The sequence below is a fragment of the Drosophila grimshawi genome, unplaced genomic scaffold, assembly GCF_018153295.1.
Source record: "Drosophila grimshawi isolate 15287-2541.00 unplaced genomic scaffold, ASM1815329v1 contig_44, whole genome shotgun sequence".
Classification (NCBI taxonomy): Eukaryota; Metazoa; Arthropoda; class Insecta; order Diptera; family Drosophilidae; genus Drosophila; species Drosophila grimshawi.
In genome coordinates, this window is record NW_025063240.1 from 17,519,451 (window position 1) to 17,537,736 (window position 18,286).

The 18,286-nt window shown below is 40.4% G+C and overlaps 5 protein-coding genes across 6 annotated transcripts in view; 3 read left to right on the top strand and 2 right to left on the bottom strand.

Annotated features, from left to right (window-relative positions):
- The first annotated feature begins 501 nt into the window (after window positions 1–501).
- LOC6556521 (adenosine deaminase 2) lies at window positions 502–13,268 on the top strand. The gene is made up of 4 exons (XM_001983822.3): window positions 502–668; window positions 10,748–11,695; window positions 11,752–11,940; window positions 12,010–13,268. Exons 2-4 carry the CDS (start codon window positions 10,853–10,855, stop codon window positions 12,634–12,636), a joined length of 1,659 nt encoding a protein of 552 aa, XP_001983858.1. The 5' UTR covers window positions 502–668; window positions 10,748–10,852; the 3' UTR covers window positions 12,637–13,268.
- Window positions 2,472–7,279, bottom strand: LOC6570722. Its single transcript, XM_043215388.1, has 14 exons — window positions 7,261–7,279; window positions 6,908–7,183; window positions 5,968–6,544; window positions 5,436–5,468; window positions 5,101–5,365; window positions 4,915–5,031; window positions 4,779–4,847; window positions 4,621–4,725; window positions 4,272–4,520; window positions 3,977–4,204; window positions 3,845–3,916; window positions 3,332–3,788; window positions 2,794–3,275; window positions 2,472–2,698 (listed from the first exon to the last, which is right to left on the bottom strand). Exons 1-14 carry the CDS (start codon window positions 7,277–7,279, stop codon window positions 2,603–2,605), a joined length of 3,045 nt encoding a protein of 1,014 aa, XP_043071323.1. The 3' UTR covers window positions 2,472–2,602.
- Window positions 8,141–10,197, top strand: LOC6556527 (adenosine deaminase 2). The gene is made up of 3 exons (XM_001983823.3): window positions 8,141–9,182; window positions 9,247–9,429; window positions 9,504–10,197. The coding sequence occupies exons 1-3, from the start codon at window positions 8,253–8,255 to the stop codon at window positions 10,107–10,109; spliced, it is 1,719 nt and encodes a 572-aa protein (XP_001983859.2). The 5' UTR covers window positions 8,141–8,252; the 3' UTR covers window positions 10,110–10,197.
- Window positions 13,269–14,095: 827 nt separating the features above from the next.
- Window positions 14,096–15,835, top strand: LOC6556549 (adenosine deaminase 2). Of its 2 annotated transcripts, none has more exons than XM_001983821.3 (2): window positions 14,096–15,095; window positions 15,166–15,835. In XM_001983821.3, the coding sequence occupies exons 1-2, from the start codon at window positions 14,124–14,126 to the stop codon at window positions 15,757–15,759; spliced, it is 1,566 nt and encodes a 521-aa protein (XP_001983857.2). In that variant the 5' UTR covers window positions 14,096–14,123; the 3' UTR covers window positions 15,760–15,835. The 2 variants fall into 2 exon arrangements, with proteins under 2 accessions (XP_001983857.2, XP_032599376.1); XM_032743485.2 differs by having other exon boundaries at window positions 14,104–15,095; window positions 15,172–15,782.
- An 887-nt stretch (window positions 15,836–16,722) lies between these two features.
- The window catches only part of LOC6556578 (myb-like protein AA), a 43,165-nt gene continuing 41,601 nt past the window's right edge, over window positions 16,723–18,286 (bottom strand). The window contains exon 10 of the mRNA XM_032743457.2: window positions 16,723–17,325. Within this exon, the coding sequence (XP_032599348.2) occupies window positions 16,861–17,325 (465 nt within the window). The 3' untranslated portion in view covers window positions 16,723–16,860. The remainder of the gene's footprint in view (window positions 17,326–18,286) is intronic.

The window sequence follows — 18,286 nt, forward strand, 5'->3', positions numbered from 1 at the left end:
GATATCAAAGGGAACGTTAGACTTCAACCATATCTTTTGAATTTCAATTATATTTTGAAATATATGTGTAGATGAACAAGCGACCAGTTTACGATCCAGCAAATTGGGCACCAGGCACTAAACAGCATTAGTATTGAAAAAGTTGATAAATGAAAAGGGAAAGTGACATAAGTCACAATGCTCTCTCTATCTTACTCTCTCTCTCTCTTTTTCTCTCGTCTCTCTCTCTCTCTCAATCGAACTCTCTTCTACACAATCACCAGAATGAGGGCGCTGCAATTGTCGCTCAGACGTCAGACGGCAACGTGACTTGCGTATAAAGAGCGATATTTGTGAGAGCTTGAGTTTGAAGTACTTTCGTTATATCATTTTTGATAAAACAAACACACATGTTTATATGTATTTATGAATTACTCTGTTGTTGTTCAAGATTCACGTTCCACGTTGCGCGTTCGCACCCCAATTCCAGTCAGAAATACACACATTCAGGCCTGATGAGTGCACGGTGAATCGCCATCAGATTCAGAATGGGAACGGGTTCGAGTTTTGGCTTGCTCGTTGAACTGTCGGCACAGAGACTGATCAGTGCTTGGGACGCGTGTTTGGCGTGCAGATCGCGGTCGAGAACTTCGCAACGAAATTTCACACTCGCAGCGGAATTTATTGTGGTAAAATTAAAAAAATGTGAACATGAAAACATAATTTACATATTTTACAAAATTAAATAATTCAATTTGTTGGCACTTAAGCGGCTTAACAGATATTAGTGTCATTAACTGGAATATTAAATAAGCACACACACATTTTTGATTATGCTAAAAAAAAACACAACATTTTTTAATTAAATCAAAATTTGTTTTTATTTAAAAAATTTGCATCAAATTACAATGAAAGAAAAAACAACAAATTATAACAGTTGTTATTATTCAATGCAAACATACAATGTGCCTACTCAGCTAAAAATATAAAGACGCATATTAAATTACTTAAATATCGCAACAAACAAAATATATAATTTAAAATCAACAAAAAATGAATAATTCAAAATAAAGGGAAAACGAAAACTGCGCATCGAGATTAAAAGTCAATTTGTCTTGGAGTTTAGTAGCTTAAATACGCTTTTGTGTGGCACAAATTGATACAAAAAAACGGTTTTAATTTAGTGTCGCCTGCAGGTCAGAGTTGGGGCTACGTATTTGCACAGAGTGGTAGAGAGTGACCTAATCCGACCAGCTGATTTGTATTTTTACTTATATTTACTTTCGGCTTTCGGCTATGCTTTCAATTTGATTAGTTGTCATGTCGACAACACGACACGCTCCGCAGAGTTCATTAGCCCAGAGATGCTCGATTTTGTGCCCTAAAGTGCTCTTGTACTCTAGCATAAAATACATGCTTATACATGCTAAGCATATATGTATGTATGCATACCTATATATGCATGCGAGCTGGGATTTATTTTATTTAATCTTGTCACTCTCTCTTTGCCGACGGCCTTTCGTTCTATATTAATTGTCCCCTGCTTGGAGAATATTGTTATTGGGCTTCTTATCAGAAGTTACCCGATATGAATACCCTGTATTGATGTATTTGTAAATACCTATCGAGCATACAAAATATGTTCTTATAATGAGTATACTGGGCTATAGATTTTTTTTTAGCTAATACTACAAGCAGCATTTTGCGCAGCTTGAACAATCATTTGTACTTCTATTTATCAAACAAAAGTGCTCTCGAATTTAATTTAAAATAATCAGCAAGAGCCGATAAAAAGCAATGGAAATTATTGCGTATTTTCTAAATTGATTTTGATACCTTTGGTGCATGCTGAGCGCCTGTCATAAAATGAAATATTTATATATTATCAATTTACGAATACCAAATGTTATTCTCAGTTCCCTTTTGTCAAATCACACCCAAAATATACGCAATTTTTTTTGCTGCCCAATTGCATTCCAAATTTGATTATAAATCGAGATATATATATATATAATTAAATATCCCCGATTGTCATTCATATGCCATCTTGATTAATATTTATAATATAGAAATTTGTATATTATAAGGACGTAAAAAAGTCATTAGCTTTCTAATAAATGTTCATTATATTTGAGTAATTTTCCGTCATTATAGAAATCTAAGTGATAAAGTGTTATAACTAAATTCATAATACAATTATAAATTGCAGTTGTGTAACAAGCATCTGTACCTCTACAAAGTACAGATGATCTGTAATTATCTCTAATGTAATTGTGCTTCTGTGGTATATTGTTATTCTTAGTAGATAAACCTTGTAATAGGTCGATTTATAAATTTTGAAGTCTTGTCACTTAAAGCTACTTGGAACTAATAAATGACTCACTTTATATCTGCATATATACATATATAGAGTATAAACAAAGAAATCAACTGCTGTTATTGAGTGAAGTAAATGATAAACACAGTAAAAAATTAATCATGTAAGTTGTTTACGATTTACTACTTGTATAATTGTTTTGCTTTATTGGATATCTTTGTAAAATTATCAACACTACAATTATTTCTATTTATAAAATTAAACTGCCGGAACGATAATACCATAGTATATGTATGAGATCATAAGCTAATCAGTGGGCCAAGTAGTTGCGTTATAAAGCCTCATCTTGATGGGCAGTCCAAAAAAGTTGGATTCATGTAAATGCATATTAGCTGAAAACTTCTGTTATTTGGTCGTAAAATCAAAAAAAAACATATATATATATATATTTATTTATATAATTTAATTATATATTGCTTTTAATAAGTAAAACTTACCCCAAGCCTTGGTAAATTCTGAAAACACGTTTCGGCTGTCAGAAACGCATGGATACCTTCGTTAACCTCCGACTTGTTCTTGGAACTGAAGTGTTGATTGATGCTGTTCATCAGCTGCGATTTTCCTTCGTCATTTTTATCCCTTAAATCCTTGCCCGAATGCACCGACTTCTTTGAACGATTTCCTCTGACGCTGGTTGTACTATCCGAGCCTCCATCGGCTATCGTCAGATTTTCGGGACATCGTTTGCTTATTTCCTTGCGTTCATGATCGATACGCAATTGAATGGCTTCCAGCAAGCTGATGGGATCAACAGGATGTGGCTTGTCAGGTATGGTGTCCCCAAAGGCAATGTCAAAGGCATACTTGTTAAAGTCCTTGAGACCAGACAGTGTTTCCTGTATGAGACCCGGACAACTTTGATCTAGCACCAATGTCTCCAAGAAGAGAGTGTTTGTTCGCTGTATATAGCGTTCCTCGGCTACACATTGTTTGAATTAATAGAGGCTATCTATGAGAGTAGATAGGCTCACTTACGCGTTGTATTATCAAAAAATGGATCTTTCCGAGTTAAGTAATTTTGATTGACGACGGCAGAGCATGCGTTGTTGTTATTCATGGATAGTTGGATGGAATCCTCGATGCCACAGTAACTAGCTGATCCTATTCCTGTCTTTGGCTGATAGGGAGGAGTTGTCTGCGGCATGCTCATATTATGCTGGCAGCAAGTCTTTTGACTAGGTCCTTGGCAATTATCACTCCTCTGCTGCATGCTCATATTATTCTGGCAGCAAGTGTTTTGGCTGGGGCCTGTGCAATTATCACTCCTTGAGCGAATCGTGTCAGCGGATGATGATGCCCTAACTGGATCTCTGAAGGTAACTTGCTGCTGTTGCTGTTGCCGTTGCTGAGGGTTCTGCCTTAGGGCTCTTCGATTCCCTGCCGCGGGCAGTTGCATATATTCCGTAGCATCATGTGAATCAAACATATCAAGCTGTTTGTAAAGGACCTTAAGGCATGCAGGATTGAAAACATACCTGTGCTGCTTACCTGTGCTTGACACTGCATGGCTGGCTCCCTTTGCTGATACGAACATTGGCGTTGGCTGTTGTTTAGTATTGACTGCTTTTGAGGTAAAATGAATTCTATGCTTTTCTCAAATCGCTAGCTTACATTGCTTACCCTTTGTGGCATGCAACGTGCTGCATACGCTTCATTTTCTATCTGTTCATATGGTCCCACAGAAGAACTGAAAGAAGAACTCTGCTGCGGGTGCTGTTGTTGTTGTTGCTGTGATAGCACCAGTTGCTGTAGTTGCTGCAATTGCGGCTGCTGTTGCCATGACTGTGCACAGTAGGCTGGTTGGGCCGCAGCTCCACTGCCAATCATGGTGCTATTCAGACCAGGTTCCTAATCGAAAGGTATCCCTAACTTATGAAAGCCTTTGTTTACGGGCAACTTTTGCCGAGTTACTCACAAAATTGTCAACGGCACCATCATTCCTTAGCCAACTTCCATTTCGTTCCCTTTGTTGCTGATATCTCTGCAATGCTAGCTGTTGTTGTTGTTGTTGTTGCTGGTTTAGTTGTCGTTGCTGCTGTTGGTGCTGTATCCATTTGCCATAGCTAATGGCAATGTTGCTGCTGTCATCTGCTGGACATGTGCGATGACTTTGCGTTGGCTCATATGACATTTGATAGACATTGCCAGCGGGTCTATTGGGGCACTAGATGTAAAATATAGAAAAGGCATATTAAAGGTCTCAAATCCAAATTTGTAATTAAATCAGTGATCACCGATATTTGTTATTTATCTTTTCTACTTACTGTTGAACAATCTGGTGCTTTTCGCGGTTGCTGCTGTTGCTGCTGTTGCTGATGTTGCTGCTGTTGCTGCTGTTGATGATGTTGCTCTGGCAGTATATTCGTTGGCTAAATAAAATATAATCTAAATATTTAGCGTGTAATTTATGGCAGTAGCTTACATTGGATTGGTAGTGGTGGGTTGGCTGTAAACCCAGGAAACTATGCGGATGATCTTGTGGTATAGTGCACTGTAAATGCAAACAAAATTGTATCCATTCCTTTACTAATCGCAATAATTTTAATATTAATACTCACAAAGGCATCTGCGCCTCTTTGGCAATCGCGTGTGCTTTCTTTCGGGGGCGGGGCGCTATGGGAACGTTTTCTATGACGATTTTGTGAATTTTGTGGATACCCCGAATTCGAGAAGTGCTGAAACAAAAAATATTATCATTAGAAAAGACTTCATATCATATTTACTATCTACTAAGAATACCCTACCATTGGCTGTGGCGTTAAATTCATATCCTTTTGGTTCCCCAGCCTCGAGATGCGTTTCAGTGAATCTGTTACTCCTTGAAAGGATGGATAAATTGTCAGTTGACCGCTTGATAAGGATGTCTGATCTGGGTTTACGGTTTCCACACTCTCATCAGTATTATATACAGGGCAGACTTCCTGCGAGGCAGTCGCGTTCTGTGCTTGTTGTTTGTCAAGATATCGACTCACAGCGTTATAGAGCTCATCGGCTAGCAGAACCGAATTTCTAATAGTATCCATTGAAAGATATTCTGAGATTACACATATAGAAGAAAGCGTTCTCACTGAGCACTTACATGTAATCTATTTTATTGGAATTAAATTTCGTTCTAGTTGATTAAAAGTTTTGTTAAAAAGGTAACATTTTGATAAAATAATACAAGTTTTGAATTTGGATTATGTAAACAATGAAGAAATGAATAATAAGCATAAGTCTCAAAGCTAACTACAACTGTGTAAATAGAATATAAAAAAAGCATGTGTGATAATAAGCCGAGACGCATACAGATCTTTGTACCTCTTAGTTGGTTTAAAATATAAATATATTCAGTATTACACTCTTATCTGCAGCTTTCTTATCTGTGTTCATTTTACATTAAAAACATTTATTGTTAATATACCTATTATTGTATACCCTGCAATGTATCTGAACCTAATCAAAAGTTATGTCGACTATTTCACAATAAATAATTTATTTTATTATTTAATGATCGATTCATCACGATAGTCATAAATTATTGACGAGACTCTAAATCTATATGTTTATTTAAGATTATATATATTTTAATGAAATTTCTTTCAGTCGCTGAGACCCTTAAGATACCCTACCCAGAGTAAGAGTTCGCTTTTTCATTGGCCTGTTTCAACTGTTTCAATTCCAACTGCACAAAGGCCAAATCGTTTCTGTTGCTTGCCATATCCGTTTCCTCGTTTGACATCCCGGCTCTGGGGCATCCGTCGTGCCAAACGGCCAACTTGCAAGGTGGCTGCAACAATTGCTCGTCGAGTTGGGCCAGAAATGTGGAAGTGGCATGCACATTACGCGTTAAGTCCAATTCACGCAAACCCACCGCCGCCTGACTGACAATGAAGCGAAGCATTGCACGCGCTACTTGCGGCGCTTGGGGCAGCCACTTGATGCATCCATTCTTCGCATCATAGTGCACCATCAGCAGCGAGTGCCATGCGATGCGTTGCAGCCGCAATTGCCCCAAATGTCTTTGCAGCATTCGCAGCAGGCCCGCATCAAGTTGACATTGCAAACTCAATGCCACAATCGTAGATACGCCGACGCCACTCAGAGCCTTAAGGCAAGCGGATATGGTTGCTGTGGCGACTCCACCACCACCATTTGTCTTCTGTTTGTCGTCATCGTCGACGCTGCCGTTGCAGCAGCAGAGGAAGCCTGTCAATTGAAGCAGTTGTGACAGCCGTGCAATTTGCTCCCCCGCTGCACGCAACGCACACCCAGGCAATTTTAGTCTCTGTAGCATTTGGCCATATTCGATGTTGGCCAAGTCGACTGTCTTAGCGTCGCAGATGCAGCCCGGCAACAACTCAAAGCCAGTCAAATGCGGCAGCTGTGCATGAAGCGTGGATATATCCCTAGGCGTGACATTCGCACAGTTGCCCAGCTGCAGCTGAGTCAGGTTGTTGCCAATTTGGGGCAGTTGTTGCAGCAGCTTTGCATTGCATTGCGCTAAGCTGAGCCTTTGCATGTTGCCCATCCATTTCCATTTCCGTTTCCGTTTCGACTTGGACGTCAGACAGGGCAAAAGACTATCGCTGTTGCTCAGATTAAGCAGTGACCGCGTTATACTCACAATGTATTCCAGCAACCGACTCTGCTCAGCAGCGCTTAGCAATTTTAATTGCGGCTCCCGCTGCCAGTCGAACTTTCCGGCGTATTTGCGTTGCCAAATCCGCAGCACCAACTGCTGGAGCCGACCGCCCAACTGCAACAATGCGAATTGCTCCCCAATTGCCAGCTGAGCGCAGATCAGCAGCAAACAATCATCATTGAGCATTGTCAGCGAGACGGGCGCTGCAAGTGGGACAGCGGGGACTGGAATTTTAATGAAGTTTTGGACTAATGTTTGGCAGGATGTTTGCGTTAGTTACCGTTGCGCCTTAAATGCATTTCTGTGTTGTCTCGCTTAGTCCGCAATTTCAACTGATGAGCTGAGTTCGAGTTCGAGTTTGCTGCGTTGCATGCAACTCGTGCCACCCTTGTTTCTTTTTTTTTATATTTTGAATCACTGTTTGCCAGTCAGCTGCTTGTGAAGCCCTTTCGCACCAGCAACATCGACAACACATACACAGATATGACACACACACACACACGCACAGTTTGCACAGTGTGCTGATGTATATCTGTGGCATATGACACCAAGAAATGATTAGAGACATATGTGTAACAGATGTAAGATATATTTTTAATTCTAGTAGTAGTCGAAAAATAGATAATAACAACATTTCCTTAAAAAATTAAAAGTATTATGAAAAAAGAAGGGCACAACTATATCGACTTCGCTGTTCCTGATCGACAGTTTATATTTAGGATATTTTTGCATAAAATCAACACATGCACACCACTATGATATACTTGGTGGTGTTGCTGTTGGTGGTGGTCGCAGTGGAGTTTTGCTGGCGACAGCAACCAAAATAAATGCAACCCCTATCGGGCACGCGCCCGCTGAGCGTTCGTCATGGAGTACTTCATGACCGGCTATCGCGCTTCGATTGTCTTTAATCGCAGAGTGTTTGGGCTATTTTTAAAAGCAGGCAGCAGAGAACATAAGTTGCCATATGATAATAACGCACATATGGCAACCATGGCAATGATTGCAATACGACCAAGGCCACGACGAGGGCGATAACTTGATAGTTGGAATTTCAAGTGCGCTCTTTCAAAGATCAGAGATTACGTGTAAGATAATATATAAGACCTATAATCTGTTTGACTTTTGTACTTTGCTTTTCCAATCAGCAAATTCGTCATTCCCCAGTCATGAAATTAATAGATCGTCGCAGGTGTTGAAATTTATTTATCTTTTTTTTTTTTCTTAAAAATTATTAAGACAAATTTCGGTAAATTTCAAAATTTTTTGGGAATGGCGATTGAAGGTGATAAACGGCTGCTTCACATATATAAATACCCGCAGAGTCCCAGCCAGACTGTAAATAGTTCACCGGCGCAAGCAATAACCAGCCAGAATGAGGAACGGGAACGGGACAGGGAACGCGATCTCAATCTTGAGCGCGCCTCCAAGTATGGCACTATCTGTTGGCATCTCAGTCTGGTCATATTAATCTGCACAATGGTTCTGGCGTTGCTGTGGACGGTTTACTTAAGCGTTGATTACTACTCCTGTACGACAGAGCAGCGCTTTGCCCAAATGCGTCAAGACTTTGTGGTTAAGGAACGACGGCGCCGTTTGGGTGGCAGTTTGGGTCTAACTCCACTGGAGGAGGTTGCCAATCAGCGACTGCTGGCTATTAAGCGGGTGGACGAGGAAATGCATCAAATCTGGAGCGATTATCAGCCACGTCCCCATTTTCTTGCCAAATACCAAATCAACGAAACGGATCTCTATAGTGCTCTGCGTAGCATGCCCAAGGGTGGATTGTTGCATGTCCACGATGCGGGCATGTTCAAGACGGAGCTGCTCATCGAGCTGACCAATTACGCCGATCTGTGGGCATGTGTTGACATCGATGGCTCCTTCGAGGACTTTCGGTTCTCTAGCGCTATCCCGCAAATTAAGCCACAGGGTGATTACAAATGCCAATGGATGCTGATGAGCAACTTTCACATGCAGGACTCCACGTCATACAGGGATAAACTGCGTGCCACTTTGTCCATGGATGCCCATAGCTATACCAATGCCACCCACTTGGCCAATCATTTGAAACGGGCGCATCGCTTAATCCATGGCTTAATCACCTATCGACCAATGTGGCCAACCTTTTTATTCTCCATGCTAGAGGATTTCTACGCCGATGGTGTCACTTACGTAGAGCTGCGCTCCTCGCTTCCAATTGTGAGTAGCCACAGTCGTAGGAGGTAATTATTATGTTAAATAACACTATCTGCTGCACCATTAGATGTATGATTTGTCCGGCACGAATTATACCATATGGGATACGGCCAATTCGTTGATAACCATCACAAATATATTCCGTTCCACTCATGATGATTTCATTGGCATCAAGTTGATCTATGCACCTGTGCGCGATTACAATGACAGCAGCATGCAAGACTATCTACAAATTGCTCGCTTTTTGAAGGTATCGATCCCGTAGGAGTTGTTCTTGCTTCACATAATCTAGATATTTACTGTCGGTACTCTTCTCCCATCTAGGCCAAGTTTCCCAAGTTTTTCATTGGTTTCGATTTGATAAGCTTCGGCGACGAGTGCCAATTCCAACCGCTGGGAAGTGCGATTCAACTTCTGCACATTAGCAAGGAAATCGACTTTTATTTCCATGCGGGCGAATCGCGCTGCCAGAACACCACAACCAATTTGCCCGATGCAAATCTCATTGATGCCCTGCTCCTGGGCAGTAAGCGATTGGGCAATCCGCTCAATTTGCCACTGCATCCGGAAATGCTGCGGGTCATGAAGCTGCTTAAGATTGCAGCTGAAGTGTGTCCACTGTCCAATCATTATATGCAATATGTGAACGATTTTAGTCAGCATCCGGCAGCATATCTCATTTCTGCCGGTTATCCAATTGTAGTCGGATCGGATTATCCGTACTTCTGGAATGCAGCACCGCTCACCGATGATTTCTATGTGGCCTTTGTGGGCATTGCTAATGGGCAGGCAAATCTACGTCTGCTTAAGCAGCTAGCCATGAACTCATTTCTGTACAGCGCCTTAACTGAGGAGGAAAAACATAATGCTCTATCCAAGTGGCACAATAATTGGGATCATTGGGTTGACAACTTTGTGCGCCGAACTTAAAGGAACTGATTTATTTAGATTGTTTTTGATATGAATTGTTCGACAAACATTTTAACATTTTATTAAAGTATCATGCCTTTCCAACCAATACCTCAATATTGTCACGTATAAATAATAAAAATCTGTATACTCTTGCTGAGGCTCATTTGCTGGCTCAATTTATGTTGATAAACCCATGGAAATATTCGTATTGCTGCTGTAGATATGTCAAAGTCGATTAGATCGGACAAATATGTCTCCGTTCTGTTTCCTTTCGAAAATAAGTGGTTTATAACATATTTCCGTTATTTCGATATATGCGATTAAAATGCGGTTAATGTGCTTATCTAGATGATATGTTAGTGAAGTTCAATAAAAATAAATTGACTTTCATTGAACTACCGTGTTGGGTATAATCTAATCTTTAGCACTTATAAATCAAGATGCCTGTCTGATAAGCCATGATTAGAGACACGTTGCCAGCTCAGCTATGCCTTATTGATATGAGTTTCTAACGAAATATTAGTATTTATACATATATTGATTTATTTATTTCAATCAGATCGCTTAGCTTTCGGTTTGGTCTGTTGTCCAAATGCAGAAGCACGTGTTAAATCAAAGATAATACAAAGCACTCAAAATCGATTTCAATCTTTCAGATAAGAGCACACGGTACTTGAGACCGGTCAACAAAAATCGACAGTACTGAGCAACTGGGTCTCAGTTGCTCTGCGCACAGTGAAACGAACACAAATCAGGGAAAAATGCTGCCACGTTGTAATCTAATCGCGGTACTCTGCATGTGCCTCTGCCTGTTCCTTGGACTGGCTGAGTCACGTTCGCGGAGCAAAGCTCTGACGATAACGAATTTTGTGCCGCTCAATGGCGGTTCCTCCGCCCACGTGGAGTCTCTGCTGGGCAGCACTCGACCAAATCCGGATACGTACAAGACAATACGTAATGCGTTCTCACACTACGAGGAATCGCGATCGCTGGGCTACGATCTGGAGCTGAACGCACGCGAACTGGAGGCCAATGCGACCATTATGAAGGCGAAACTCACTGAGTATTCAGAGGGTGAAATTACACCGCATCTGTTCAAGCCATCTCAGCATATTTTCAAAGTACTCGAGGCCATCGATAAGACGGACCTCTTCAGGATGCTCAAACGCATGCCAAAGGGTGCAGTTCTGCATGCTCATGACACGGCTCTGTGCAGCACGGCAGCCATCATCCAGCTGACCTACAATGATGATCTGTGGGTTTGCCAGCAAACCAACGACTTGAGTGCCTCATCCCTGCGCTTCGCTAAGCAGAAGCCTGAGGCCTTGACGGATCCCGATTGTGACTGGAGTCTGCTGTCGGAAGTGCGCAACAAATATGGAGCCGAAAATGTAGATGAATATTTGTCGGAGCGTTTGACTCTGTATCCCACCACGGACTTTGTAGACGTTAATGCTGCGTGGTCCAAGTTCATGGAGATTTTCGGACTCCTCGATGGATTGGTAATGTATGCGCCAGTCTGGGGCGAATACTATTACAAGGCGCTGGAGGAGTTTTATGCCGATGGTGTGCAGTATCTGGAATTCCGCAGCATACTGCCAACGGTATGCAAACTAAAAATCAATTCAGAATTGAGTTTAATATTTTGATTTACCCTAAGCTTTACGATATGGAGGGTACTGTCTATACGCCGCTGGACACCGTTCGCATATATGTGGAGACTCTGGAACGTTTCAAAAGCAAGCCGGAGCATAAGGACTTTATTGGTTCACGATTGATCTATGCGCCATTGCGCAACACCGATCCAAAGGGTGTCTTGGGTTACATTGAAATCCTCAAGCAAGTTAAGGTAAGTTTGCTCGTTTGCTACATAAATAATCTAGAAATAGTTTTTAATCTATATCTATTTGGTTTTTAGGCGAATTATCCGGACTTTTTGGCAGGTTTCGATTTGGTCGGCCAGGAAGAACTGGGGCGTCCACTTAGGGAATTTGTTGATGAACTGCTGCAAGTACCGGAGGATATTGACTTCTTTTTCCATGCGGGAGAAACTAATTGGTATGGTTCCTCTGTCGATGAGAATCTGATTGACGCCTTGCTGCTGGGCACAAAGCGCATCGGTCATGGCTTCGGTCTAGTCAAGCATCCGGTTGTGCTGCACATGGTCAAGAAATTGAATGTAGCTATCGAAGTGAATCCCGTATCGAATCAGGTGTTGCAATTGATCAGTGATTTCCGTAATCATCCCTGCTCACAATTCTTTGCTGATGGCTATCCAGTTGTCATATCCTCCGATGATCCATCATTCTGGAAGGCCACTCCATTGACGCACGACTATTACATTGCTTTCCTGGGCATTGCCTCTCAGCATTCGGATTTGCGATTGCTCAAGAAATTGGCACTCAACTCAATTCAATACAGTTCCCTCTCCGTCGACCAGAAAGCCGAGGCGCAGGCCAAGTGGCAGATCAAGTGGGATGAATTCCTGGACTATGTGAACAATGTTCAACAAAATGGAGCATCGCATAGTCAACACCTCGATTGACTAGCACGGGTGGTGGCAGTGCTTCTGGTCACGTTCTCCCTCCTCCTGAACACCGGCCTTTGGCACTAGTCGGAAATCAATCCCTCAAAGCTAGCTGACAATCGAGGAAACCGCGCTTATACTCAGTTCTAACACAAGACTCCTTATTCACGCATACTATGCTCATCCGCATTCGTTGTAGACTAATTAATATTGATTAGTGTTTAAGTATAAAGTTTAGTTCTACTACACACTCGACTTCCACAACTAAGCACGCTTAGTACATAAGAGATTTGGCACTTTAATCAATTTGTTTATAAGCTGTATTTTGTACTAAAAACAATTTGAATAAATAGCTCGGTCGTAGCCGCAATTCATGTTCAAAATGTGCATTCAGAATGCCCACGAAAAGGAACCACATGATAATTGTAATGAGAAATGCAGTCAAGCATTGCCAACCACACATGTATCTAGAGATGGCACATTTGCTAATCAATAACAGGCTGCAGAGGCCAGCAAGTAATTTATAAGATGCACTTAATTTGATATTTTTAATATATGTATATTTGCATAGCATTTTCGCATCTTTCAAGAATATTTTGGAATTATATAAAATTATCGCGTTGTACAAACCATCATTATTATTAAATTTATTTAAAAAAAAAACCATTAAATGAGCAATTCAAGCCTCGAAAAAACAACTCATATTAAAATGTAAAAGTGTGAAAAATTTTAAAGATACTCTTGTACCGATTAACAATGGATGCAGTTGTCTCAATATCTCAGTTGCATCTCTAAGGAAAAATGGAATGCATTGCAGTTGGCAGGCTGAAATAAGACCTGGGCATAAATCTCATAGCTTCGCTATCTGTCGCTGAGTGCACAGCAAAGTGGTCGATGTTTAATGAATGTGGGTGGTGGGTGGTGGGTGTGGCTCTTTCCTGCGAACGTAATGATTGCTGCGAGCACTGCTCCAGATGAATCAATTTTTACGTGCTGCTTAGTGCTTAGTGGTATCTGCGGATCTGTGGAAACCATTCGATTTTGATTTGGTGCGCGTAATGAGCAGAGTTTTATGTGGATCAGGCCCGAATGCAGTCTGTGGAGCAATACGCCTTGGTGAATATGTATGGGGGGACCCATAAAATTGATGGCAATGGATATATGTGTGTACGGATGCGTGTGTGTTTGTGTGTGAGCGACACAGCCGGTGGCAGGCTCATCAATTTCATGTCGGGGCCACATTTAATGTGGTGTTGAGGCCGCGCGCATAAAAAATACCGACAGCCATTCACATAAATAACTAATAAACTTTCGCATATAGTTGCCGTGTGGTCTCGAGGTGTATATATTTATAGGTGTGTGTAAGTGTGTGCTTAAGCGGACAACGCGAACAACTCGACACATGTTCAAATGTTAAAGCTGAATTCAAAGTTAAAAATTCAAATTTTATAGAAATTTTTTTTTTCTTAAATGTCATTCAAAATTTCTCAAATTATATCAACGCAATGGCTCACCGTTTTTACAGTAGACAAGTCTGTCGAGCTATGTCGGTACAGGCGCCCACGTGTGACCAGATCAAATATCAACCCCTATCGATGAGTCGCAGCCTGAGGGATATAACGCCAGAGGCTTATAGCACACTGCGTAATATAATGGTGCAATTAGAGCGTAACTCCTGTTTGGGGCACGCAGTTCAGCTAAATGAGCAGGAACTGGCAGCCAATAAGGTGATAAAGAGTGTAAAGACCAGAGAGCTGAAGAGGGGCATTATTAATCCGGCCAACTTTACGGCCTGTCAGCACATATTCCAAGTTCTGAAAAAAGTGGAAAGATCACCACTATTTGGTTTGCTAAGGACAATGCCCAAAGGCGGCATATTGCATGCCCACGATACAGCTCTCTGCAGCACCGAGTTCCTCATCAGCCTCACCTATCGCAAGGATCTGTGGATCTGCACTACCAAGGAGGGTTGTCGTGCGATCGCATTTCGCTTCTCCAAGACGAAACCAGAGTTGCCAGGCAAGGAGCCCTGCAACTGGGAGCCCATGAGCAATTATCATGGACGTTGCGGTGATAAGCACGTGAACAGATATCTACATAGTTGCTTCAGCATGTATCCATTCTCCAGCTTCCTGTCGAACAACGAGGCATGGAATAGATTCATGAGCATTTTCAGTCTACTCGATGGATTGCTACTGTATGCCCCCATCTGGGCGGACTATTACTATAATGCCTTGAAGGAGATGCATGAGGATGGTGTACAGTACCTAGAACTGAGATCCTTGCTGCCCGAACTCTACTGTCTCGACGGCAGGCAACTGACAATGGCTGACACCGTGGCGATATATAAATCGGAAACCGAACGTTTCGTTGCCAACCATCCGGATTTCATTGGTGCCAAACTGATTTATGCACCGCTGCGAGGCGTCGAACCTCAAGTTGTCGAAGAATATGTTGAGAAATGCGTTGCCCTTAAGGTAAGAGAGAGTAAAATAGCACAGATGAAGAAGTTGCCACGAGTTTTTAATAAATGTGTCTCTCGTGCAGAAACAGTTTCCAACATTTCTGGCCGGCTTTGATTTGGTGGGTCAAGAAGAGCTCGGGCGACCGCTGCTTGATTTTGCGGAGCCACTGCTGAAAATGCCCGAGGATATTAATTTTTACTTTCATGCCGGTGAGACTAACTGGTTCGGCACCTCCATTGATGAGAACCTTATAGATGCCATACTGTTGGGTACAAAGCGAATTGGACATGGTTATGCAATCGTTAAGCATCCGGTCGCCATTGAGATGGTGAAGAAGCTTAACATTGCCATAGAGGTGTGTCCGGTATCGAATCAGGTGCTGCAACTGGGGCAGGACTATCGCACTCATCCGGCTGCCATGTTGATAGCAAATGATGTGCCCATTGTCATTGCATCCGATGATCCATCATTCTGGCTCTCAACTCCATTGACCCACGACTTTTACTTTGCGTTCTTGGGCATAGCGCCATATAATGCAGATCTAAAGCTACTAAAGCATCTGGCCATGAGCTCCATTAGTTATAGTAGCATGACGGATGCAGAAAAGTCAACGGCAATGGGGAAATGGCAAGAGCAATGGGAAAAATGGATCACAAGTATAGCCAAAAAAGCGTAATGCATTTAATTTTCTTTCTTTTTTTTTTGTAATTATCATTTATTTATAAGTATATTATTACCGCTCGTAATTCCCTCAGCTAAGATTTTTGTTGTTGCTGTGTGTTAGTAAGTAGCTTACATCGATACAATTGATATGGGTAATGAGTATGCACAAGCTTGGTGTTTGTTTCAAATGTACCAATGTTCATTAAATTATAGCACATGGTTGAGATATATTTGTTGGGATATGTTTTTGGAGAGCAATTAAGCAATTATAAGTTTGTCACAGTTGGCCTATAAATAAGACAGCACTGTGAGCATTCTCTCTATTTGTTTTAATTCGTAATGTCAACTGTTAAATATTTGATACGTTAAACTGATGTGTTTTTGTTTTATTTATTTTGTTTTTTTTTTTTAAGCAGAGTCTTTAATACACTTACATAAGCATGTATATAAGCGAGTATATAGCACAATTATATTTTGAACATACATACAATTTAACTTCGTGATTTTTGTTTAGATCCAATTACGCTTTGATAACCCCCAAGAAGCCTTAGAACGCAAGCCATTTATTGTACATCTATATATGTATTAAAATTACAGTATTCTTTCGATCGCTTTTGCTCTGTGCCAACATTTTAGATAATTGAAAGATTGATAGATCTTTATTGTAAGCAATTCGTCTGTATATATGTTCGCAAAAATACATATAAATACCATATATTTTATTACTTATTATTTTGAATGAAAGATTACAAAATACAATATGTATCCTTGCCCAGTATTCGCCAGCTGTTCTCATTAGGTATTTCGTATATTATTTATATATTTCTCATCTGTTTTATCCACATACTTACACTTAATGCTCAATTAGCTCAAATCCTAAACCATTTCCCATGCAACTATCTTTAGTTATATCGTTTTTTCCTTCTTTTTTTTTGGTTTTTTTAATTTTTACAAGCTTACTTAAATAACTCGCACATCATCATCAATTCTCGATTTTCTTTTCCAATATTTCAAAATACATTTATATATCGCTAGGCTGTACAAATCTTAAGATCTACGGTCCAACTGACCAATTTTATCGCTTGCGAGAGAATTGTCTAAGTCTCATTTTACGCTATGTGCGTTTCCATCGCTGTTGTTGCTGCTGCTGTTGTTGCTGCTGTTGTTGCTGTTGTTGTTTCTGTTGTTGTCTTCGTAGTTTTTCGCCTTTCCAGCTTGTCTCACCCACACCCAAAGGATAGGGTATAATATCGGGTTGTTGCTCCGACGACGATGTCTCATCGTTGCCATTATTATTACTGTTGAAATTGTTAGCGACATCCCCATTACCATCCTCATCTCCTTCTCCATTTGCCTCCTCGGCGTCGACCCTTAGTAAACTATCGTCGGATGCATCGTGTTTTGGGGTTAGCTCATTTTGTACGCCATTAGTTTCATGGTAATTTTGCCTTTGTTGTTTCTGACTTTTTTGTTGTACATGCTGCAAATTATGTTTGTTGTTGTTGTAGTTGTTGTGATTGTAGTAACCATATTTGCTGGCATTACTGTTGTTTCTCTCACCACTGTCAGCACTGCAAAACTGCGAGTCAAACAAAGAAAAATAAAACAGCCAAAATATTGTGTTGAAAATTTTATGAAAATTCATGCATAATACATACTCGCATTTTCTAGCATTTAATTAAATTGTGCAATTTATTTAATAACGCAGAACAACAGCAATTTATTTCCGCTATCAGGCACAAGTACTTGTATATATATATAAGTCAGTTTTCCTAAGCGTCACAGAATGATTAGCAACAATTATAGATAAGGGTCTCATAAGCTTATAAAAGTCATAAAATAGTTTGCGGTTATGTGTTCCAATGATTTTCTATGATCTGCATTTGGTAAATATGGCTTAGGTGCACACAAATTAGAGCACCACAGATAAATATAAACCACAAATCCCTCACAACTATATGAATGCGAATGAGTGAATGGGGCAGTGATAAGGGTAAAACCACACTAATAGTAATAATACCATGGACAATGACTGCAATATAAGGAGTATGGTTTCAAATGGATCTAACTATGTTTACTTCGCATTTATCTTAATGGGCTATTTTGTTGCTAGCTTTGGCCTGATAAGTGACATAAAAATCTTTATTCGATAAGCGTTAAACTGCAGCAGCCATCAACATAAAAACCAAATATAATTTTTAATGATTGATATTAACTAAAGAGTTATTAAAATAGGCAAGTATTTTATTGACTGAAGTTAATTAAAGAGTAATTTAAATAAACAATTAGAAGTAAGAAAGCTATATATATATATATATATGCATTCGTTTAAACAGCTACATCGAATTCTCAAGTCTACCATTGAACTTGCCTCTACAAGCAAATACAACCCACTATAAATTCCGCTTATTATCAGGTCAACAACAATAATACAGAACAACTCATTTAGCTGAGAACAACAATGTCAAGGTCAAAGTAATAAATAATTCTACTAAGTATATATTTAACCCGTCTCAAAATCTTTTGTCGATTTTTAAATT